Source organism: Carassius gibelio, chromosome A23, assembly GCF_023724105.1.
Source record: "Carassius gibelio isolate Cgi1373 ecotype wild population from Czech Republic chromosome A23, carGib1.2-hapl.c, whole genome shotgun sequence".
NCBI lineage: Eukaryota > Metazoa > Chordata > Actinopteri > Cypriniformes > Cyprinidae > Carassius > Carassius gibelio.
This window is the reverse complement of record NC_068393.1, coordinates 12,357,567-12,380,473: the sequence shown is the minus strand read 5'-3', so window position 1 is coordinate 12,380,473 and position 22,907 is coordinate 12,357,567. Positions and strand designations below refer to the sequence as shown.

At 38.2% G+C, this 22,907-nt stretch overlaps 1 protein-coding gene across 1 annotated transcript; it reads left to right on the top strand.

The window, feature by feature from the left end:
* Window positions 1–1,716: 1,716 nt before the first annotated feature.
* On the top strand, window positions 1,717–22,287 carry LOC127944535 (partitioning defective 6 homolog beta-like). Its single transcript, XM_052540540.1, has 3 exons — window positions 1,717–2,046; window positions 5,015–5,237; window positions 18,595–22,287. Exons 1-3 carry the CDS (start codon window positions 1,984–1,986, stop codon window positions 19,452–19,454), a joined length of 1,146 nt encoding a protein of 381 aa, XP_052396500.1. The 5' UTR covers window positions 1,717–1,983; the 3' UTR covers window positions 19,455–22,287.
* The last annotated feature ends 620 nt before the right edge of the window (window positions 22,288–22,907 follow it).

The following is a 22,907-nucleotide window of genomic DNA, read 5'->3' as shown; positions in this document are numbered from 1 at the left end:
CGTCCAATTTCCAATTTGCCATTTATCTCTAAAGTAGTTGAAAAGTGTATTGCAATCCAAATTCATGAACATCTGTCCAATAATAACTTGTATGAAACATTCCAATCTGTTTTTCTTCCCCACCACAGCACTGAGCACGCTCTTGTCAAGATAACCTATGATCTGTTGGCAGCTGACTCTGGGCTTTTAACTATACTTGTCCTTCTTGACTTAAGCGCTGCCTTTGATACTGTCTCACATAACGTACTTATTGACAGATTAATTTGCATTGGTATTACTGGCACTGCTCTGTCTTGGTTTAGGTCATATCTATCTGGACGCAATTAAAAGGTTTTAGTTCAAGAACATCTACCACTGGTGTTCCCCAGGGTTCTGTTTTGGGCCCGCCTCTTCTCATTATATATATGCTCCCTCTTGGTGATATTTTAAGGAATATTTTAAGGCCTCCGCAATCTTTGTCAAGCTGTTTAGCTGAAATTAAAGACTGGCTTTCAGAGACAATAAAATGGATGCTCTGCTTGTTGGCACTAGATCGGTTGTTTCTAAATCTAATTGTTTCTCTTTACACATCGACAATACTGCAATCTGTCCTTCCTCTCAGGTAAAAAGTTTTGGTGTCATCATGGATAGCACGCTATGATGTAAAGCTCAAATTAATAATATCACACAGATTGCATACTTCCATTTGCGCAATATAAATAGTCTCCGTCCCTTTCTTTCAAATAATAATACTACAGTTCTCATTCATGCACTAGTCACCTCACGTATACTACTGCAATGATCTTCTCACAAGTATTCCCTCCAAATTGCTGCATAAGCTTCAATTGGTTCAGAATTCTGCAGCTCGTGTTCTTTACACCTTATACTGATCACATTTCTCCAGTTTCCAGCAACTGCACTGGCTTCCAGTAAAATATAGAGTCGAATTCAAAATCTTGCTACTCACTTTACAAGGCACTTCATAATCTTGCACCACAATACCTTACTCAACTTCCCCAGGTTTACACTCCTTCACATGGACTTAGATCTTCATCTTCAATTACTTTTGTGGTACCTCGGATTCGACTTACTACTATGGGTGCCAGATCTTTTAGCTATGTTGCCCCCCGCCTATGGAACTCTCTTCCCCTCAATGTTCGCAATAGCGAGTGCTTGTTGACTTTTAAAACACGTCTTAAGACCTATCTTTTTAAGCAGGCTTTTTTAATAACATGTTTCATTGAGATTTAAATGCACTTTATTTGTATATGCTGTTTGTTTGATGTTTGTTTTTTTCTCATGCAGTGACCTGTATATTGCTTGTAAAGTGACCTTGGGTGTCCTGAAAGGCGCCATGAAATAAAGTGCATTATTATTATTAGTAGTAGTATTTCAGGACAAATTTAGCTTGAAAGTGCACTATGAGTAAAACATCTTTTTTATGTTTGACTAGATCCTTGAGTTTATTCTATTCTCAAAAATAACTGTGGTATGTAATTTGATACAGCATTCTACATACCATTGTACTGAATATTTACCGTTCGTGGTATTTACGTGGAATATCCAAACAAGTTACTTCAAAGAACAAAATACTTTTTTGTTAGTGTTTGGATTGGGCTGGACAAGTAGGTATGTGGTAGAAGAATGGCCTTTGTGGCCAGAGGGGGCGCGCTCCTCACGCGGAGCTGTTTCCTGGGTGCATGCAGCGTCACAGACGGGTCGTCCGTCCAGTACTATGTGGCACAGCGTGTGTGCGCGTGCATGTGAGAGGCAAGAGGGAGGGTTGGGGCAGAGTTTCGGAGCACGTTCAGTTGACAGGCGTCGCCGTTGCTACTCGATTCCGATAACAACACAAGCACGGAAAACACGGAGCTGTCGCGAGATACGCGCCTTAAACTGGATTAAGCCGAGAAAAGCCGTTTTGGACGGACCGAGCTCAAGGCGGATGAGCGCAGCCCGCGGGAGGGCAAGTGTGTTTCTGCGGCGGGGTCCAGTCAGCGAAAGATGAACAAAAACCACCGAGTGCCGAGCAACCGAACTCTGAACGCCGTGGAGGTGAAGAGCAAGGTGCGTAGCAGGCGGGACAACTACTTTAATTAGTGTTCAGTCACAGAACGGACTAGTCCTCGTGTTAGGAGTAGACTTAACAGTGCATTCGGTTGTTAAGACGCACTCAACACCTTTAGCCAACCTTGTTAAGTTCTTTTAGTCCAGTGTGTCCGTGCTGTTAGGACAGGTGCTCTCTTATCTCATGTTGTCAGGTTTTTATTATATTGTGAAAATAACGTCTGAACGGTTTTTTTTTAGTTTTGATATAAACGTTACAAAAGCAAGCAACCCGTGTGTTTTTCCAGTCATTTTGACCACAATATCTCCCAATCTATTGCAAACAGTTTAAAAGCTATTCTTTTAAACTAACTTGTATCTGTTTTATGTTACTATTACTTTTTTTCATATTAGTTAGTAATTCAATAGAGACTAATATCAGTTTAATTCAATCGAATACTTATTCATTACATACTATCCCTTATTCCTTTGCTACTATACACGACCCATATTAACCATTTCTTCTTACAGGGTTCCTGGTAACAATTTTCTGTTTTTACATCGAAATCTATATGTGGATATGTGGTTCATCTTATTAGTAAGATGCTAGTAATACCAATAGTGTTTAATAAACAGGTACTTGTGCCTGTTCAAATAGTACTAGAAAAACAGGAATGGATGCTACTTGCAGTAGATGCAAGTAACAAAAGAAAATGTCTTAAATAATGCATAGTTATTGGTTAAACTGGAATAGGTACTAGTTGGAAGTGAATAACTGATATCAGAACCAAAGATCCCTGTAGAATTCAATGGAAAAACTTGTAATTTGTTCACCAGTAACAAGAGAATAGGGACTATTAGCAAAGGAGAGCATACTTTTGACTAATTTATTGGATCGTTACTATTGGAATAAGAGCGATTTTTTTCACCTGAACATCTATACAGAATATATTGATAACTTCATCCTGCTATAGTCTGATGTATAAATCAAGTATTGGTTTTGTCTCAAACCTAAAAACATGTCTGCCTAGATATAATGCCCAAAATCCTTGTTTCCCCAAAAATTTTCTTGTTTATGTGCATGTTATTGTTAGGGCTGTACTAGAATAATCGAATATTCGTTCGGTGGGGTGGCATTCGATTTTCAGTTTTGAGATTCGAATATTCTTTTTTTTTTTTTTCAACACGTGACATCCGTCGCGGATTCATTCTCACTCATGCTTGAACCACCCGTTGGCGAACGTAGTGATTTATTTAATCTCATACTGAATAGGTACAAAATGCCCAAGACCTCAGCTGTTTGGGAGCACTTTAAATTAAGTGAGGATGACAAGACAAAGGCAGTGTGTCAAATATGCGATTTGAAACTGGCCTACCACAACAGCACCACAAGTTTGAAAAATCACCTGAGTTCTGTAAGTAGCACGTGGCAAAAAAATAAAATAAACTGCTTTTATGCGCTTAATTTGCTATGATAAATAGGCTAATTGCAACATGCTTTCAATAAAAGCATCGTGCATTTTAAAGATTTAAATTAACAAAAAGTCAGAATAAGACAAAATAAATCCCTTATATAGAATAAAATTAATTGTAATAGATATTAAATTTTGTGTCATTTTAAAAACAATTCATTTATTCTTATTCAACTGTTTATAAGCATTCTACCGTGTTCTTTATTTATTACAGTTCGTTGAAATCACTGTGTGTTACTAATTTAATTTCTGTTTTGGGATTCATTTGTTTTAAAGAAATGTTCGTTATTAATACCTTATTAAAGTTCTTGCTCTCAACAGACTTTGTGTTTTGTATCACTTGTGCACTGTCCGTTTTCGGAGCATAAACCTTCCCGTGTAATGCGTACCGGAAACTGTTCTAATTAAAAGATTATTAAATGTTTATTAATATTTAAAGAATGTGTGCCACCTGATCATATTGCACCAAATGCAACACTGCACTCCACTGGGTCTGCCGCAACACATTTACGATGCAGAAGAGTGAAACGTGAAGTTGTGAAAGATGATACAAATGCAAACCGACACTATTATTATATATTTAGCCCCACCCACTGAAGCTTCGAATATTCGATATTGATTGTCACCTAAGCTTCGAAGCTCAAAAAATGGCATTCGAAACAGCCCTAGTTATTGTAGGTATAGGGACAGTTATTCAGAAACAGAGCAATTTAGATGAATCTATGTTTCTTCACATTTTTCTTGTGTTAATCATTTTGAGTAAACAAGAACCTGTTCATAACCCCTCCACCAACACCAAAGAGATTTACAGGTCTGTTTTATAATGGACAAGCCATGCTCAGCTAGTTAGTGATGATGCTACAGCTGACTGAGTCTCAATCCTCCCTTCACATTGTGTTTTTTAATTACCAAACCACTTCATAAACTATAACAAATCATGAAAGAATTTAGGCAATTTCGACCAATTAGTAAGCATTTCATTTTTGTATCAGATTTTTTGCCCGTGATTTTCCTTGTTTATAAATAGTATTTATATGTTTATTTCTTGATTGCTACTGATGCTGTTATATTTAGTTACTCTATACTAAAATATAGTTCTTACTTCCACTTAAAGGGATAGTTCACCCAAAATTAAGATTTTGTTTTTATAATTGCTACACAAATGGAAATTTTATTTAAATGATGTACTGGTTGTTGTTGTTGTTTTTTCATATATACACAATGTACTGGGCTACTAGCATATTATCATTGGATATAAAAAAATTGGCCAATTAGCCAATTTTAAAATGTGTGGACATTAGATATTTTATGGTTTCTGTATATTTTAAGGGAAGTCTCTTGAAGAGTGCATTTTAATTTTGTTGTGTAGTTTGGTCCTGCACAAATGGAAGATTTTCATCTAATAGGCTATTTGTATTTTATTTCAGCTTTATTTCAAGTAACGGAACTGATTTGTAATTGTTTTAGGTGTGTTTGTCTTGTTTTGCTGTGTGCTGATGACTGTTCCATGTTGTTAGTTTGGAGCAGAATTCAGGCGGTTCTCTTTGGAACGGTCCAAACCGGGACGCTTTGATGAGTTCTATGGCTTGCTGCAGCATGTGCACCGGATCCCCAACGTCGATCTGCTTGTGGGTTACGCCGATGTCCACGGGGACCTACTGCCAATCAACAATGATGACAACTACCATAAAGCAATTTCCATGGCAGCACCCCTGCTGCGTCTCTTCTTGCAGCGCAAAGGTAAGAATTGTCTTTTTGAAGTGGATCTTTGGTCAAATTCAGCTCCATATGGTACACGCACAACCATGCTCTGACACAATTTCCTTTAGATCCCTTATGGTCACAACCCTCACAGTTATCGTTCACTTGTCCATCCGTATGGTGAGATTTTATATGTAGTTGAATAATATGCACAAATGTGTTTTGACTGATAACATATGTGGAGGCGAGAGCTGCTTCTGGAAGCTGTCAGACCAGAAGCGGTGCTTTTGTTTATATATCAGTCATATCAGATTATAATGTGACAGGTAATGTTATGTAGTCCTAGAGGAAATATTTGTGCAGTAACCTGGTTGCTAGTTAGCTGGGTAAAGTCTAATTTCAGCTAAGTCTTCATGTGATCCTAACGAACAGCTTTTTAATGTTCCATTTTACAGTGAAACAAATGATTGCTTATTTTTTATTGATATCATATCTTACAGTTTAATTACAGCTATGCAATTATGATATTTAAAACATTTCACAAGACCTATTTTATTTCATAATCTCCCTTGATGCAGTTTCCTTTAACTAATATGGCTCAATTTAGGTTAAATGGCTCCAGACTTTGAGACTTTGAACCCTCGACTGAGCTCACTTGAAAGCAACAATATAAAGTAAAAAGTCTAAACCTAACACACATTTCACAGTTGTTGTGTACTTTTGGTGTATCGTGGCCCCAGGATGTGGGGTGCCATACTCTAAGCTGTGTCTGTGTGCCATATGACCAGTATAAGCCACTTTGTCAGGCGGAGATTAGATGGGTCACTGTGTAACACTGTATGGCCTGCGTTTTAATTACATGGCGACAGTAGCTCCATGCTGTGACCTGTTGCTGTGGTAGAATATGTGACACAGAAGCACACAAGGCTCCACATGTAGAGGAACCCTATATCTTATCACAAATGTTTTAGGTCTTTGAATGCATGCTTGTGGAGGTAGGGGCTCTGCAGACGTTATTCCAAATGCTAGATCTGATTTGAGCACGACAGATACATATCGGAGAAATGCCAAGCGGAATGAGAAGGATGTCCAAATAAACAAATAATTCTGTTGTAGGAGCAAGATTTATTTATTCTTTTAAATCAAGGCATGACCAAGTTGTGTGTACAAGGTGTCGTCTTGGACATAGATTAACTCATGGACATTCAGGTGCCTCTCAATAAATTAGAATGTTGTGGAAAAGATCATTTATTTCAGTAATTCAACTCAAATTGTGAAGGTTGTGTATTAAATAAATTGAGTGCACACTGACTGAAGGTAGTTTAAGTCTTTGGTTCTTTTAATTGTGATGATTTTGGCTCACATTTAACAGCTGTGGAGCTGATGTGGCAATAAACTTAAATGAAACTGATTTGAGTATCCTAATTCCTTAAATGCTTCATGGATTCTATTTGTGTACTTGATTAGTCTGATTAAACTTCAGTTTGAAAACCTAGTGAGCTCTCATTTTGAGGCAATATCTCAACTAAAAAGAAGCCTGTAAGTAGGTCCAGATGAAATCAGGTATTCTGTGGTCATTGTAAAGGGATAGTTTGCCTAAAAATTTAAATTCTGTGATCACACAAAATAAGATGTTTTGTAGAATGAACCGACCCCATTCCATGTTCCATGGTAAGAGAAAAAACTGTTCATTACCCACATTGTTCCAAATATCATCTTTTGTGTTTAGTGGAAGGAAGAAATACATAAAGGTTTGTAAAAGATTGGGTTGGGCGAGTAAATGATGACATAATTGTAATTTTTAGGTGAACTATCCCTTTAAAGAAAATTTTGTTGAATGCTATAAACAAAATAATGATTCTTATTGGCTCTCAATGTTTTTGTCATTCATCATCTGAACAATCATTATGAAAGTGACTACAATATTGTTCCTCTGTGTCTTTGTTTCTCTGTGGTGAAATGATTATTAAACTTCATAGTTATTAAATTTCATTCTTGGTGTGAACTGCCATAACCAGGGATGTAGTGGAGGCTAAACGCACGTAAACGCCGTTTACGCACCTCCCAAAATTCGGAAATAGCGTTTACCCACCTCCAAAGTGCGTTTATCCACCTCTAAATTGAGTTTATCCACCTCTAAATAGCCTACAGTTCCTATGACAGTTTAAATTATGCTTATGTTGTTTTAGTTTCATATTGTTCATTATTAGTTTCATAGGTTGTTTGTTGTTAAAGACGAAGTCTTTCATATTGCGCTGCAACTTGCTGTGTTGCCAGTAGAAGTGGGATGTTCGGATCATTTTACTGACTCGGATCTTTGAGTCTCGTTCAGCAAAATGAACTAATCTTTTCTCTTCCCGTCTCTATACGGGACTGACAGGAAAAGACTCGGACCTCACCTGTCGATTCAGAACCCATATGTTGTGTGCAGTCAATACAAAATGATCGAATCATTCTCTGAGAAAACTCGGTAGTCATATTAAAGATTCGTTCAAAATGAACGACACGCAGTAGACTGCATCAAAATTCAAAAATGTCAGTTTTTCATGGAGTCACAATGCATTCCTCATGATTACCTTCAATGTGATGTGTGAAGGATAATTGCAGTGTTGCCTTTGAATTCGCCATAGGCTAAACAGTGTGTTTTAGAAAGCACTCTACCTTTTGGAACAGCCTTTGTATTAGTAGTGATTTGATGCCTTAAAATGCTGTCTAAGTTGGCATCTCGCCAGGTTTCAGAACAGAGCTAGAGACTAAAATATTATCTTTTGAAGAATTCCATCCAGGATCACAAGATCCAGAGTGTTTGATGCACTTTGATGGAAGCCAGCATGTGCACACACATAAAAAACATCTATGTGCAAGTCGTGAAATCACAAGGTGTGCAGTTCTAAGTCCTTCAAGCTAACTGAAATCTTTTGTGCAGTGTCTTGCAGTCATTGAATGGGACACATTCAGTGATCTGGGTTAAGATATCCTTCGCTGTGGTTGGAGTTCATGTGGGGGATGGGGGGGGGGGGTCTGAGGCATTCTTGAGTGCTGTGCCTCATCTGTGGATTGTGTTTGGAATTCTGGGTTTTGTTCAGTTGTAGCCTGTTCTGCATATTCAAGTGGCTTTACGTGAGCTCAGCTTACTGGATCTTTAATGAGGATGTTTTGTAGGGTGTGAATGTACATCTAAACACTCCAAATGAGGGTTTATGTGTTTCAATAAGCATCCCGTCCCAATGCAGACATGCTTTTTCAGACAACATCAAGATGACCACAATAAGCCAATCCCATGCTTGTTTACCTGCTGCCATGGCAGCAGTGAAAAGCTCAAGCCATGTGGGGTTAATGATGAGGCATTCTTGAGTGCTGATTATGGCATGATGGGATAGATACCACATATTTAGGAATGTTGGGGACCAAATATAATAATTTACAAATGAACCACTGAAAATTTCTAATATGAATACTGAGAGTGATGTCCCCCAACCTCACTGTCTGTTGTGGATATGTGCTTCCTGGCTTAAGGGGTGTTGGCACCTGTGTGTCTATTTGCATCATGTGATTCCTGATCAGACATCCTGCTCAGCCACTGCTGTCATAATATTGGGTCTGTGCTCTCAGCTCTACATTCACTCCTCCTTGTAAACAGATGAGTCCAGGAAATATCCTCTGTTCCAAAAACCTAGTGCGACGACTTCTTAGACAGCATTGTCTTAGACAGCAAGGTGTCATTGGAACACTCCTGATGAGAAAAGTTCTTGAAAGTAAGAATATATAATTATATACTCATTTTGCCAAATTAAATTAAATTAATAGGCTGTTTTTTCCCAATATTTCTTCAAATCATGTATATGTTTTAGGTATTAATGTGATGGCATATTGGTCTGCTTGATTGGTATACATCTGCTTTTTTACCTTAAAGGGGTCATATGATGTGATTTACATTTTTCCTTTCTCTTTGGAGTTTTACAAACTCTTGGTGCATAAAGTAGATCTTTAAAGTTTCAAAGACTAAAGTCTCAAGAGATAAAAGAGATATTCTTAATAAAAGTTGTCTTAATAAAAGACTTGTCCATGCCCTTCTAAAACACCTCTTTCAAACACACCCCCACATTTGGCCAATCACAACACAGAGCACACATTACTTTTCAGAATGATAAGCTTTGTAAAATAAAAAACGACGCGTTTCAGAACAGCGGGGCATAGAGGGGAAACAATAACGTACAATATGTGGAAAATAATGTTTTTTTAACCTTAAACCACATAAACACCAATGGGTCATATAATGTTGATAAAAGGAATGTTATTTTGTGTATTTGGTGTAATGAAATGTGTTTATGTGGTTTAAGGTTCAAAAAACATTATTTTTCACATATTGTATGTTATTGTTTCTCCTCTATGCCCCGCCATTCTGAAATGTGTCAATTTTTACAAAGCTCATCATCGCTCTGAAAAGCGAGGTGTGCTCTGACTGGCCAGCTGTACAGTGCGTTGTGATTGGCTGAATGCCTCAAGAGTGTGACGGATGTGTTATACCCCTCTGTGATGCCGTGTCCCGGTCAGAACACCGGCACCACAAGACAAAAACATTAAAACCCATTATAAACAAGGCATTTGTTGCATCCAGTGGGGACATAATTATGGATTTAAAGACTTATACTATCTTTTTATGCATTGTGTTGCATAACATTGCGTTAACATAAAACCATGTCAACATCTGTGATCGGAAAAAAAAACGACAAACAACAAGCACTACACTGCTCAATCCTCGGGTTTGAATAGTCAGTGACAAATTCTTTAAGAATGAAAACCTAATTACAGACTGAGTCAAAACATCCGGCATTGTAGTCTACTCTCCCAGGAAACAGTCCTCCATGAAATGCACTGCACACATCTGAATATCTGTTCTGGAACAGTGTTGTGAATACAATTTAACAATTCACAATGAAACACAGTGTCTTCACAACATGGTGGCTGTGGTGGCCGCAACAATAAAGTTACGCCTTCTTTCTTTGCGTGAACATTGGGGTGGCGTTATGCAACTCTTACAACATCGTGACGTAGAGATGTGGGGGCATGTTATAACGAGGTGTTTTAGGGGGACATGGACAAGTCTTAAGTTTTATAAAAAAATATTTCTTTGGGTTTGAGACTTTAGTTTTGCAACTTTAGGGATCTTATCTATTCACGAACAGCTTGTAACGCTCCAAAGAGAAAGGAAAACTCATCATATGACCACTTTAAAATGTACTGATAACCACCATAATAATACAGGCAGTAAAAATATAGATGTGCACATGATTATACACACCCAGACAAAACACCATTAGGGTAACTTGAATGACACTAAAATAATGCAATAAACATAAACAAAATAAAATTGAACACGCACACCATAATGAAAAGTACTGATAACAATAATAAGAGGAAACAAACAATTTAAAATGTAATAAAATGTTATATTCAGGTACTTCTGGAAATGCCCTTTTATTGTTTTGTCACTGTAAATTATATGGTAATTCGTGAAACACATATAATTCAATGTTAGTCCATTTACTGCCGTTACTGTGTATAAGGTTACTTAAACAATCAAAATGTTTTTACCATAGCATTTTTTGTCTTTTTTCTGTAAATTATTATTATTATTATTATTATTTTACACTGCAGCATAGCAGCCAGTGGCACAGAAATGGGGTATGCAACATATGTGTTGCATAATTGTCATAATCCTATCCAACAACCATCCAACTGTGATCTTCTAATAGTTATCTGCTTTGGCAGGGGATGCCAAATTTTGTTTTGCATGCACCCTAAAAATTGGGTTGTTGCTCCCTTCTTAACAACATGCCAAGATTAAATGAGTCGGGTCTCCTATGCACTTTACACAATGATTATTATTTATGTGGTGTGTTGCCTCTGTACAGCGTTTCAAATGTGTCACTTATGAGGTTCCATTTTGGTAAGAAAGCTGCCTATAAGCTGACAGCCTGCTAGCTTTTGATCAAAGTTTCAGTTTGAGCACTTGACTTGCTAACTTCAAAATCAAATCAAACTACAAAATCTTTTGAATGAGGTTGTAGTTGAGTAATTCCACCGAGATTAATTGACGAGTCAGGTAATAGTATTAGCATTAATCTGTCTTTTGTGCACTATAATTAATCCTTCCACCTGTGTATGTTTCTATTAATAGCCCCATGATTAATTTTATTGTGTCATTCATTACACATCATTTCCATTCCTTTCATAGTTCTCTCAGCATATCTCTGAGATCCTCCCGACCAGCCTCACCTTTTCTGAGAGGAGTGGTTCAGGATAGCAACTGGAATAGTTTCTATAGAGCACTATGACTTATGTTTTAGGAATCTACCCACTCTTTCCTTGTCTCTTCTCTCTTGCTTTTTCTCTCCCCTTTCTTTCTGGAAACCGCAAATTTGTTTTCTTTTCCATTCATGTCGTCAGCTGAATTAGGACACGGGGGTGGGTTTGTGTTTTATTGACACCTATGACGTTTGCAGCTTTTATTGCAGTTTCATTTTTAGGAGGAATTCCAGGGTCATGGAATGTCACGCTGATGCACAGAAGCACTGGAACACTGTTATGTCGTCATTCCTGGGTAGAGAGGGCCAGCGCCATCGGCCCAGTGCCTCTCTGGTGTTTTCAATTGAAGCAGAGCGGGATGAAGGAGGGGTGGAGGGTGGAAAAGGTTGTACTTGTGGGGGGGAAGGGGCAGTTAGCTGCGGGTTTGGGGGGAGGCGTCACACTGTGTGGAATGTGGTCAGACTCTGATCACCTCTGCTGATTAGATTAGACAGGACAGGAGGGCTGCACATGGCTGTGTGGGGAATGAAGCGTGTACATGCACATTTAGAGGTTGACAGGGACCAGACCACAGAAGATGTGATAGAGAAACTGATATAAATAATCTAAATTATATAAATGTGTATTTGCTGAATGCTGACGGCGAATGAGAAAGTATTATAATGTTTGCCTTTCTATTTCTAATAATGTAAAATCCATAAATATAATACTTTTTGTATACATTAATTCCTTTGTTTAATCTCATTATTAGACAGACTTCTATCCGTATTAGACAGAACTATTAACAACGACAGTAAACAAGAGGGAGAATGTGAGCTGTGTGCGCTCAGGTGCTGACTTTCTCAGGGCCGTCAAAATAAAAGTCGTATCGGCCAAACAGAAAAACCTATCAGCCGATGCCAATATTTGAAAAATGCGACCACTACTATGAAAACAAAAGCGGGGTTTAAAGACAGTTTTTGAATGCATCTGTTCTGAGTTTTGAATGCTGATAACTTTAGTATTTTATGATGCTTCTGTGTATGATTAACCTCAAAGCCGTAAAACACCTTCCAAACTGAACTCTGACCATGTGCCCTTTACCGGTGAACTTCACATTCCTCACAGAGTCAAAGGCCAGAGAAGGAAGGTCCTCACTGTGGAAACTGAGTGTTAGGCTGTCCCAGCTGTGACTGAGTGCAGGAAGTCTAGAGTCTTCTAAAACAAGGAAAAAGTGTGAAAGTGTTTGTAGAGTGACAAGAATTTCTATTCTATTTTATTATATTATATTATATTTCTATTATTAAATCCAGAAGTAGAAGTGCCAGTTATTTACCTGTGGAACCTGTAGGGCTATCGACAGACACAAGCCTAGCCCAACTGAAGTAGCACAGTAGTCACAGTCACTCCCTGAGAGATAAAGATGATGATACGTTGAAGAAGAGAGTGGGAGAGAGAAGAATGAGCAGCGTCAGCATGAATTAAACTGAAGGCAGCAGTACATGACATGAAGGAGTCATTCTACCCACTCGCAATCTTATTAACATACAGTACATGTTGCATATCCTTAAATTTGTTACAAATCTATCCATAACCATATCCTTCACAGAACTCGCATTATAGAGACTGCTTCCTATTTTCTGCAGTTTTCCAGCTGTGGTCTTTGAAGAGTCTTTAGCCACTCAAACTCTCCTCCTCACCGTTTATTAGGACAATATAGATAAATGTCCTCTTCTAGGCAGATTTGTAAAATTTTTCTGTTGATTGGAAATTCTTAAGTATTGCCCTGATGGACATAATTCCCATTTTCACTGCTCTAGCTCTTTTCTTAAAGTCACTTTTGAATTTGTGAAGCTCATTTATCTTTTGCTGCACATCAGAAATATATTCTTTGGTTTTTCTCATCGTGATGGATGATTAAGGGAATTTGGCCTTTTTCCCTCCTATTTATATTCCTGTGAAACAGGAAGCCATTACTGGATAATTTCATGTTCATAATCACCCTGGACTACTCAAATGTATAAATATGAATGGGAAAATACTTCACAGATATTTTGCTCATAAGAATTTCCAGGGGTACCAATAATTGTGTCCAAGTGGTATTAGAGAAAACATTTGTGTCATAATGATATTTCCTCCCATTTTAAATTCATATTCTCCATTGAAAGGTTAGATTTATGTGAATTTTTTTAAATAAAAGATCAAAAGGATTAACAATGCAGATTCATCTTCACAGCCTTCTTTGATCATATTTACCAAGGGTGCCAATAATTCTGACCACAACTGTATATAGAACTTATTTTTTAATGGTAGCAAAAGAAGTACCTATTTAGAGAGTATGCAATTTTTTTTGCTGTTTCACGGTTCACAGGAAATTCATCATGATGATGCATTGGCAGCTTAAGGTTGTTTACACAAAATAGCCAATTTGATTGGCTTGCCATTTTTGCTTAAATTAGAAACTGCTGTAATGATTCCCATACACAGAGAGATTTATACATGGTGCGCCATTTTTTCTCACATTTTCTCTTAAGTATTTTATTCTCAAGGGCTTTTCCCATGTTTTGTTGCTCTCAGACTTTTTGTTCTCCCTCCGTTATCAGAAGAGGTCTCACTTAATCTTAGCTTTTACAGAAGTATGTACTCTGCTAGCCCAGAATAGCAGCACCTTTTAAAGGATCTGTATTGAAAAGTTGTTTTTTACACATCAAGCCTCACTCTTTCATTCTTGTTCTCGCTTCCCACCCTAATAAGTGCTCATTATAGCCCTCTCTTCTCCGCTCTCCTCTATCTTGCTGTGACTGGAACAGGATGGCACACACTCCCTCCTCATGTGGGAGACGTCCAGACCTAACCTTAAAGAAGCAGAAGTGTTTCTACAGATGCTGTTGTGCTGTCAGCGGCTGCTCGTCTGAATAATCTGCATGCTTGATTCTTTGCAAGCAGCTTTGTGGAGCAAGACCATAAACATGAAGTAGCACAGTGGCCACATGCAAGAAAACCCCAAAAGAGGAACATGCTATCACAGCCTTCATAAGTCCTTGTGAATATTAGATGAGATGGGTCTGTCACTCTCAGTTTGCGGTGAGCAGAGACACGGTGTGTCATCTCAATTGTTTTCACACTCTTAGTCGGATGCCCCTGAACTGACCATGCATACTTAATTACGAATATTCAATAATCAAACTAGTTGTCATGTAAACAAGAACTAATGAGTTGCACATCAGCCTTGTTCTTACGTTTTTTTTGTGTGTGGAACATGTTTTTATTATGACCCATAGTGCACCAATTTCTTTTTACACTTAGTTTTATACCTACAGACACAATTTGTTACAAATTTTGATATCCTGACTCCTATCGTAACAGTGGCCTAGAAAAAAAACTATTTTAATCAATATCAGGGATGCAAATCTCAAAATTAATTTCCATTTTTCATTCTGTACATTATAATGCTGTGATGCCTAAATTCACTTGCAGCATTTAGAATGACTGATTTTAGTTTTTAGTATTTAATTTTTTATTTAGACAAAATTATATATTTAATTGTACTGTCTACATTTATCAGTTACTTGAAAACGCAGAAGAGTTAAAAATACACAAATGGTCACTTGACCTTGAGCAGACTGAAAGACCCCGTGTAATGGGATGCTGATCATCTAAGCAAAGATGGAGCTGCATTTCAGTAATTTCTCACACACACACATATATGCAATACTTTCACTGGCGCACTGAGACTGCTTCCTGATGTCCTTTGACAGGAAGTGAGGCGCTTCTACTGCCAAGGTCAGTGGTCACCACTGTATCAGATAAAGCCAGTGTCACATTTCTGCTGCCATATTAACACACAACAGATAAATCCACACTACTTCACTGCTAAACCAATCTGAAAGCTCATATTAAAGTCTATTACATTATATATATATATATATATAAGCTCATATTACAGTACAGACCAAAAGTTGGGACACACCTTCTCATTCAAAGAGTTTTATTTTATTTTCATGACTATGAAAATTGTAGAGTCACACTGAAGGCATCAAGGGCTATTTGACCAAGAAGGAGAGTGACCTGGCCTCCACAGTCACCGGACCTGAACCCAATCGAGATGGTTTAGGGGTGAGCTGGACCACAGACAGAAGGCAAAAGGGCCAACAAGTGCTGAGCATCTCTCTGGAAGACCATTTCAGGTGACTACCTCTTGAAGCTCATCAAGAGAAAGCCAAGAGTGTGCAAAGCAGTAATCAAAGCAAAAGTTGGCTACTTTGAAGAACCTACAATATGACATATTTTCAGTTGTTTCACACTTTTTTTGTTATGTATATAATTCCATTTATAATTCTGCATGTGTTAATTCATAGTTTTGATGCCTTCAGTGTGAATCTACAATTTTCATAGTCATGAAAATAAAGAAAACTCTTTGAATGAGAAGGTGTGTCCAAACTTTTGGTCTGTACTATATATACACTCACCTCCCACTTTATTAGGTACACCTGTTCAATTGGTTGGTAACAAATTGCTAATCAGCCAATCACATGACAGCAACTGCATTTAGGCATCTAAATGTGGTGAAGATGACTTGCTGAAATTCAAACCGAACATCAGAATGGGGAAGGAAGGGGATTTTAGTGACTTTGAACGTGGAATGGTTGTTGTTGCCAGACGGGCTGGTCTGAGCATTTCAAAAACTGCAGATCTACTGGGATTTTTACGCACAACCATCTCTAGTGTTTACAGAGAATGGTTTGAAAAACAGAAAATATCCTGTGAGTGACAGTTGTGTGGAAGAAAATGCCTTGTTTATGTCAGAGGTCAGAGGAGAAAGGGCATACTGGTTAGAGATGATAGAAAGGCAACAGAAACTCAAATAACCACTCTTTATAACCAAGGTATGCAGAATACCAACTCTGAACACACAACACGTCAAACCCTGAAGCAGATGAGCTACAACAGCAGAAGACCACACCGGGAGCCGCTCCTGTCAGCTAAGAACAGGAAACCGAGCCTACAATTCACACAAGCTCACCAAAACTAGACAATAGCAGATTGGAAAAATGTTGTCTGGTCTGATGAGTCTCGATTTCTGCTGTGACATTCAGATGATAGGGTCAGAATTTGGTGTAAAGAACATAAAAGCATGGATCCATCCTGGCTTGTCTCAACGGTTCAGGCTGCTGGTGGTGTAATGGTGAGGGGGATATGTTCTTGGCACATTTTGTGCCCCTTAGTACCAGTTGAGCATCGCTTAAACACCACAGCTTACCTGGGTATTGTTGCTGACCATGTCCATCCCTTTATTACTACAGTGTGAGAGAGTTTAGTAATAATAGTAATAATGAGTCATTTCGACCTAACTGGTTTTTGAAGCATCAGGTTTCACAAAGAGCCAGCTGTCCTGCATTCAGAGAGGGAGACGATAGAGGTTTGTGTGTCCGTTAACATGATGCGGTTTCTATATATCATCAGCTGCTTTTAAAGCATCCTTCCACTTTTTCTCTTCTCGATCTCTGAGCTAACACAAGAGCTAGTTTGTGCCTCTTTGAGTGGTCCTCAGGGACTTCCCATGCTGCCCTCCAACACAGACTATGAAGCCATTGTTAAAATATTTCAATATGGAAGAGTGGAGCAGATAAGGAAGAAAGAGAGGAGACAAACGCTGGAGGAGAGGAAAAGAAACCTCCATACATGCTCGACCACTGCAGCCAAACTTGCATAGCTGAGACTTGTGTGTGCATGCTGCATGTTTGTGTATAAACCTCATTTCTATTAGGTCAGAAAGACATTTTTATGATTTCTGAGGTATTGCAGGCAGGTGGCCAAATGATTGCTAAAATTTCAACACAGGGCTGCATATTCATGTTGAAACAAAACACAAGGAAGGTCCAGGTCGTTTTCTGGTGGGAACTGGCAAGAGGGGACCTTTGCTCTTACCGAACAATCAATCTTGTGTGTGTGAGTGTGTTTTGACTATATTTGGGCTGATGTGAAATCTATTCGCATGCTAGATCACACAGCTTCGTTCCTGCTAACATGGTCCTGGTTAAACAAACACATTGGAGGAAAATACTTTTTGTTTTTGAGTTACAATTCAGGTTTATGGCATAAAAAAAAGTCAGAGATACAAAAGATCAGTAAATAACATAGAGATCGTTATAATCTTATACGTTTTTTTTTTTTTTTTAACAATTACATCTCTCAGGTTAACCATTGTTCATTCGGGTTAATGGGTGTTCAGAAACACACGTTACTGCTTAAAACTCTCAGACATTTCCAGCCTTCATGCACATATTTATATCCTCTCTCCCTTCCTACTCTATTCTCCTTTTGATCTTGAGTATGAATGTCTTGCAGATGAAGGTCCAGGCTGTGATTAAACCTCTGAGGAAATCATAAATGGCGGCTGAGAGAGAAAGAGAGCGAGAGGTTGAAAGGAGGCTTGGGTTTACAGTAGATTACACATTAGCTGAGGGGCGGAGGGAAACTAACAAGCAGGCATTCTCTAATATGGCATCCCCTGCAGGTCTTCCTTACAAAGCTGTGGGAATCCATCAAGAGCAAAAATAAAAACACACATGAGAATTTGAATATGTGATAAATAATAAAAATTATGAACATGCACTAATAATGTACGATTACATTCGCAATGAAATGCTTGCGTTGTCTAGACACTTTGTTATTGCACTATATTATCCATTTTAATTTATTTAATTTTTTAAATAAAGTAAAAGCTAACAAAAAATGTAAGTGATTTAAATTATTTTCATTTATTAGTAAAATGAAATATTAGTGTTGATCAAAGTGGTTTTTTACATTTACAATACGCAGATATTGTACTGCATTTACAAAGCCACTGAAGTGTCGTTGCCTAGACACTTTTAATAGTTGTACTATATTACCCATTTTATTTTTGTTTTGTTTTTCTGTTTATACTTTAAAAACAAGCAAAAATCAAATATATTCAAAATCTAGTTTAATTCTTAATTGTATGGTCGAATGACTTGACCATTGTAACCAATCACTAAATAAACCACAATATTCATTTAAGTTGCAATGTCTAACATAAGCGTTACATATTTACATTCTCTTTCTCTTTCTTCTTCCTTTTGTGCAGAGGAGGCAGATTACTCCGCATTCGGCACGGACACCATAACACGTAAGAAGACCCCGGCGGCACTCGCAGCGGTCCTCCTTCGCCCGGACGTCAACAAGAAGAAGCCTCCTGTTATCATCAGCCTGCCCAAAGACTTTCGGCCAGTGTCCTCAATCATCGACGTGGACATCCTACCAGAGACACACCGCCGTGTCCGTCTCTACAAGCACGGTCAAGAGAAACCACTGGGCTTCTACATTCGTGATGGTTCCAGCGTGCGCGTCACACCCCAAGGCCTGGAAAAGGTCCCGGGCATCTTCATCTCCCGCATGGTCCCCGGAGGCCTGGCGGAGAGCACGGGACTGCTGGCCGTCAACGACGAGGTGCTCGAAGTCAACGGCATCGAGGTGAGCGGGAAGTCTTTGGACCAAGTAACGGACATGATGATCGCAAACAGCCACAACCTCATTATAACCGTCAAACCGGCCAATCAGCGCAATAACGTGGTGCGCAGCAGCGGAGGCGGCAGCTCGGGACAATCATCTGACAGCAGCACCAGTTTCTACAATTACTCAACTCCTGGTTTGATGGCGATGACCCCGTCCCATATTATCCAGAACTATGAACCGGACGAGGAGAGCGAGGAGGAGGAGGATCTGGTCATCGAGGCAGACAGAGGGACTAAACTTATTCTGCAGACAGGGATGCGGGCGACAGCCAGCACCAGCATGCCCGCCCTGCCCAGGTACGAGCCCCACCTCGACCTCCGCCCCTCAAATGGTACCATGGCAAGCAGTGCAAGCGCAGGGTCTCTGAATACCCATGACAGGGGATTAGAAAGGCCAAATCTAGAGGAGGACGGCACAGTCATTACACTGTAAAAGACACACACCCATGCCAATACACACTCTTGTGTGCCATAGGACTGAAAATACATGTCTTTATGTTTGGTCCAGGACCAAAAGAGAAGGCCAGTCACCACAGCACCTTACATGGCTTCTCTAAAACCACAGGACCAGGTGGTTCCTATCATCAAACCCATGGAGAGCAGCTCAGCACCAAAAATAGCTGCTTCTTGAGTAATAATGAACTTCCTGAGTCAGTGTGATTGAATGAATGCAGACGGCACTGTATGAGTGATGACAATCTTTTTATACTTTGACAGCCACTCCCTTCAGAGTCACGAGGCTCTAGCGTTATCAGAGAACAAAGTACAATAGATCTCACCCATCCTCTGCGTTACCATGGTAACTGAGTCTGAGCTACAGAACTTCAGGAGGAACTGAAATGTGCTCCTCATCCTGTCCCGTCTGCAACACTAACACTCTCTGCCTACCGAATTTTGGGGGGGTTTTAGGGGAATTGTGAACCTTTGGTGGGGCTCGAGTGAATGTTTAGGAGATATTTCAGTACGGTTATAGACTGCTGCCTTGGTTAAGATACAGATGTCTATTATTATCTCAAAAGTTTTTAATCATAGCCAAAAAGACAGACGGATTAATGTCATATTTTCCTACCGATATGTTTTATTTCTATTACGTATATTTCCTTATGACAAGGGCTATCATCCTGCTCTTTGCAACATGTGGTTTATTTTACACCATTGATCTTGACTTGATAACCCTTTCTGGGGATTGGGAATAATAATCATTATCTATAATGCTCTGATGTGAACACATAGTGGGTTCATTTATGAAGAATGTCTCTACTGTGATACTTTTCAGTAAGGTTCCTTCTGTTAACATTAGTTAAAAGGATAGTTAAGATCAAATCAAATGTCATTTACTCACACTCATGTCATTCTAGACCTGTATGATTTTTCTCTCTTCTATGGAGTATAAAAGAAGACATTTCCATACATAGAAAGTAAGTGGGGTCTAGAGTTTGTTTAGACCCCAGTGATTTTCATTGTATGGGTATATAATGAAATATATTTAAAGAGAATGCAGGTTTGGAACAACGTGGTGGTGATGACAGAATAAAATATTTGGGGGGTGAACTATACATTTAATTCATTAGGTATCATAATTAACAATGAATAATATTTGTACATTATCCATGTTAAAGTTAATTTCTGCATATATTAATATTTTTTATAATTTAATATTGTTTAAATAAACATTAGATAATGTATCATGAACAATGAACTTGGCTTAATTAATAAAAGCTGTAAAAAAAAAGGGTTCATGATAAATAATGCATTATTTAATGTTAACAAATTGAACCTTATGTGAAAGTGTTACCTCTAACAAAATAAGTGTTGCTATCGTAGTATAGAGAAAACAACCCTTGATTTATAGTGAATCATTATGAATATTGAATAACTACCAAATATTCAGTATTTCCCCAAAGCCCCCCCCCCCCCCATTTTTTTTTTCTTGGCATGTCAGCGAAGTACAAACCTTTCAGAAATTATGTAACAGTTGGATTAGTTTCAGCATTAATATGGAACAGGCAAGATTTGTTCACTTGTTGTTATTGTTGTTTTTTTTTTTTCATCTTGCTGAAATCTGTTGTTCAGTCTTGGCAAAAATGCATGCCTGATCATGTTGTTATCTAACTTTCATACCTTCACAACCATTCACTCTCTGTGTATGGTAAAGTGAGGCCTTCCAACTAGAGTCATAATAATAATAATTATTATTATTAAAAATAGCCTCTCATATGAATGGACAAATGAACAAATGTTAAGCTCTTACTTTCAAAGCATTCCTTTAAATTCATATGACTAGATACATTTCTCCCTATTTTGTCATTATGCATACATATCATAATGATATGCATGATGTCACAGCTGTAATCATACGAACTTCTGAGATCTCAAAGTACGTGTCAGTGGATACACTGGAAGAGACTGACTGGAGACAGATGTGCCTATGCTCTTACAGTTAGGACCTGCTGTTGGAGAATTAGCCGAAGTAGCCTTTCATTATCTCCCCTTTTTCTCACTTTATAATTGCTGATGAGAAGTCTAAACACCGGGCATCTGTGAGCAGGGCAGATGTCTGTTCTGTTCCTCTACTCACCACACAGAGCTTTTCAAGGCACTTACATTACCAAAACCTGTTTGGAGTAGCACACGAACTGTAGCTGTGATCATAAACACTTCATCCAGATCATTCATTCTTATGGTACAAACGACATATTGAATGGAGTCTTTAGCTGTGTTAATTTATTTTTATATTAACCACTACATATGATTTGGGATTGTAACCACAGAACATTCATTTATTTTTAAAATAGCCTATGTATTTTTACTCGCTTTGTTTTAGCTCGCTTCAAAACCTCATAATTTTGAATCTTTTTTTTATCTCCACAAAATAGTGTTTTATTTTTTTTTTTTCACTAGCATCTTTGATGGAACCTAATGCTCAGATCTTTAGTAGGAATAGAAATATGAAGAATAACTTGGTATTTTCCAAACTGTGAATGTCTTTGCATTTCTAAAGGAGACCTTGTATCTATGAGCACCTGCTTTTAGAGACATAGATATGAGCTTTTAAGGATTATCATTCATGCAACAATTTCTCTTTTTGATAATGAGCTTGCCAGATAAATGTTATGGTATAGATTTGTACTGAAATTGACAGTATTTTCTTAGCACTATGATGTAAATTTGTTTCACTTTTAAAAGGATAAATACTATATAAAGACATAGCTGCACATGTATTATAGTCAAATCTTCAATGAAATAAACTAATATGTAGAAAATCACTGATTATGTTCCTTGCTTTGTGTATTGGTCATGAATTAACTTAATCAGTGATGTGTTTCAGGTTTAAATATACGCTGGAGGATCTGCATTAACTTGGATCAGTCAAGTTTATTTGTAAAGAGCTTTTTACAATACATACAAAGCAGCTTTATGTTGTGAGGCCCAAGTAAACTGCTTTAATGAAAACATGCTTTAAAATAACATAAGAATGAAGTAGGATGGGCTTAAACAAGAGGCACTGCATGTGTTATGCAACACCTACCTTTGCTAAGCTATTAGAATTGGACATAGACAATTAGATATTTTGTTTGTTTGTTTGGAGGGATTGACCAAGAACTGGTGTCCAAAAAAACAACTATTTATCCTCATGTTAAAACGTTGTTTATTGCAGCAAGTGAAAAAAAAACGATGACTTGTCATTAAAGGCTGTTTCAGTGCTACTTTAAAAACTCCAAACAACTGGACACTGTATGTAACTTTTACTTTAGCCTTCTAATAAACTGAACCGTATATGTCAGGTCAGTTTTCTGGTGTAGGGCAGTAAATCTCAGCGGCTGAACTCTGATGTCAGGAGGCCACCCTGTGGTTAAAGCATGGAGCAGCAGTCTCCTGCTTCAGC

Coding starts and splice junctions, on each gene's coding strand:
- LOC127944535 (XM_052540540.1), top strand. CDS start 1,984: ATGAACAAAAACCACCGAGTGCCGAGCAACCGAACTCTGAACGCCGTG. Junction 2,047..5,014: donor CCGTGGAGGTGAAGAGCAAG/GTGCGTAGCAGG, acceptor CCATGTTGTTAG/TTTGGAGCAGAATTCAGGCG. Junction 5,238..18,594: donor TCTCTTCTTGCAGCGCAAAG/GTAAGAATTGTC, acceptor CCTTTTGTGCAG/AGGAGGCAGATTACTCCGCA.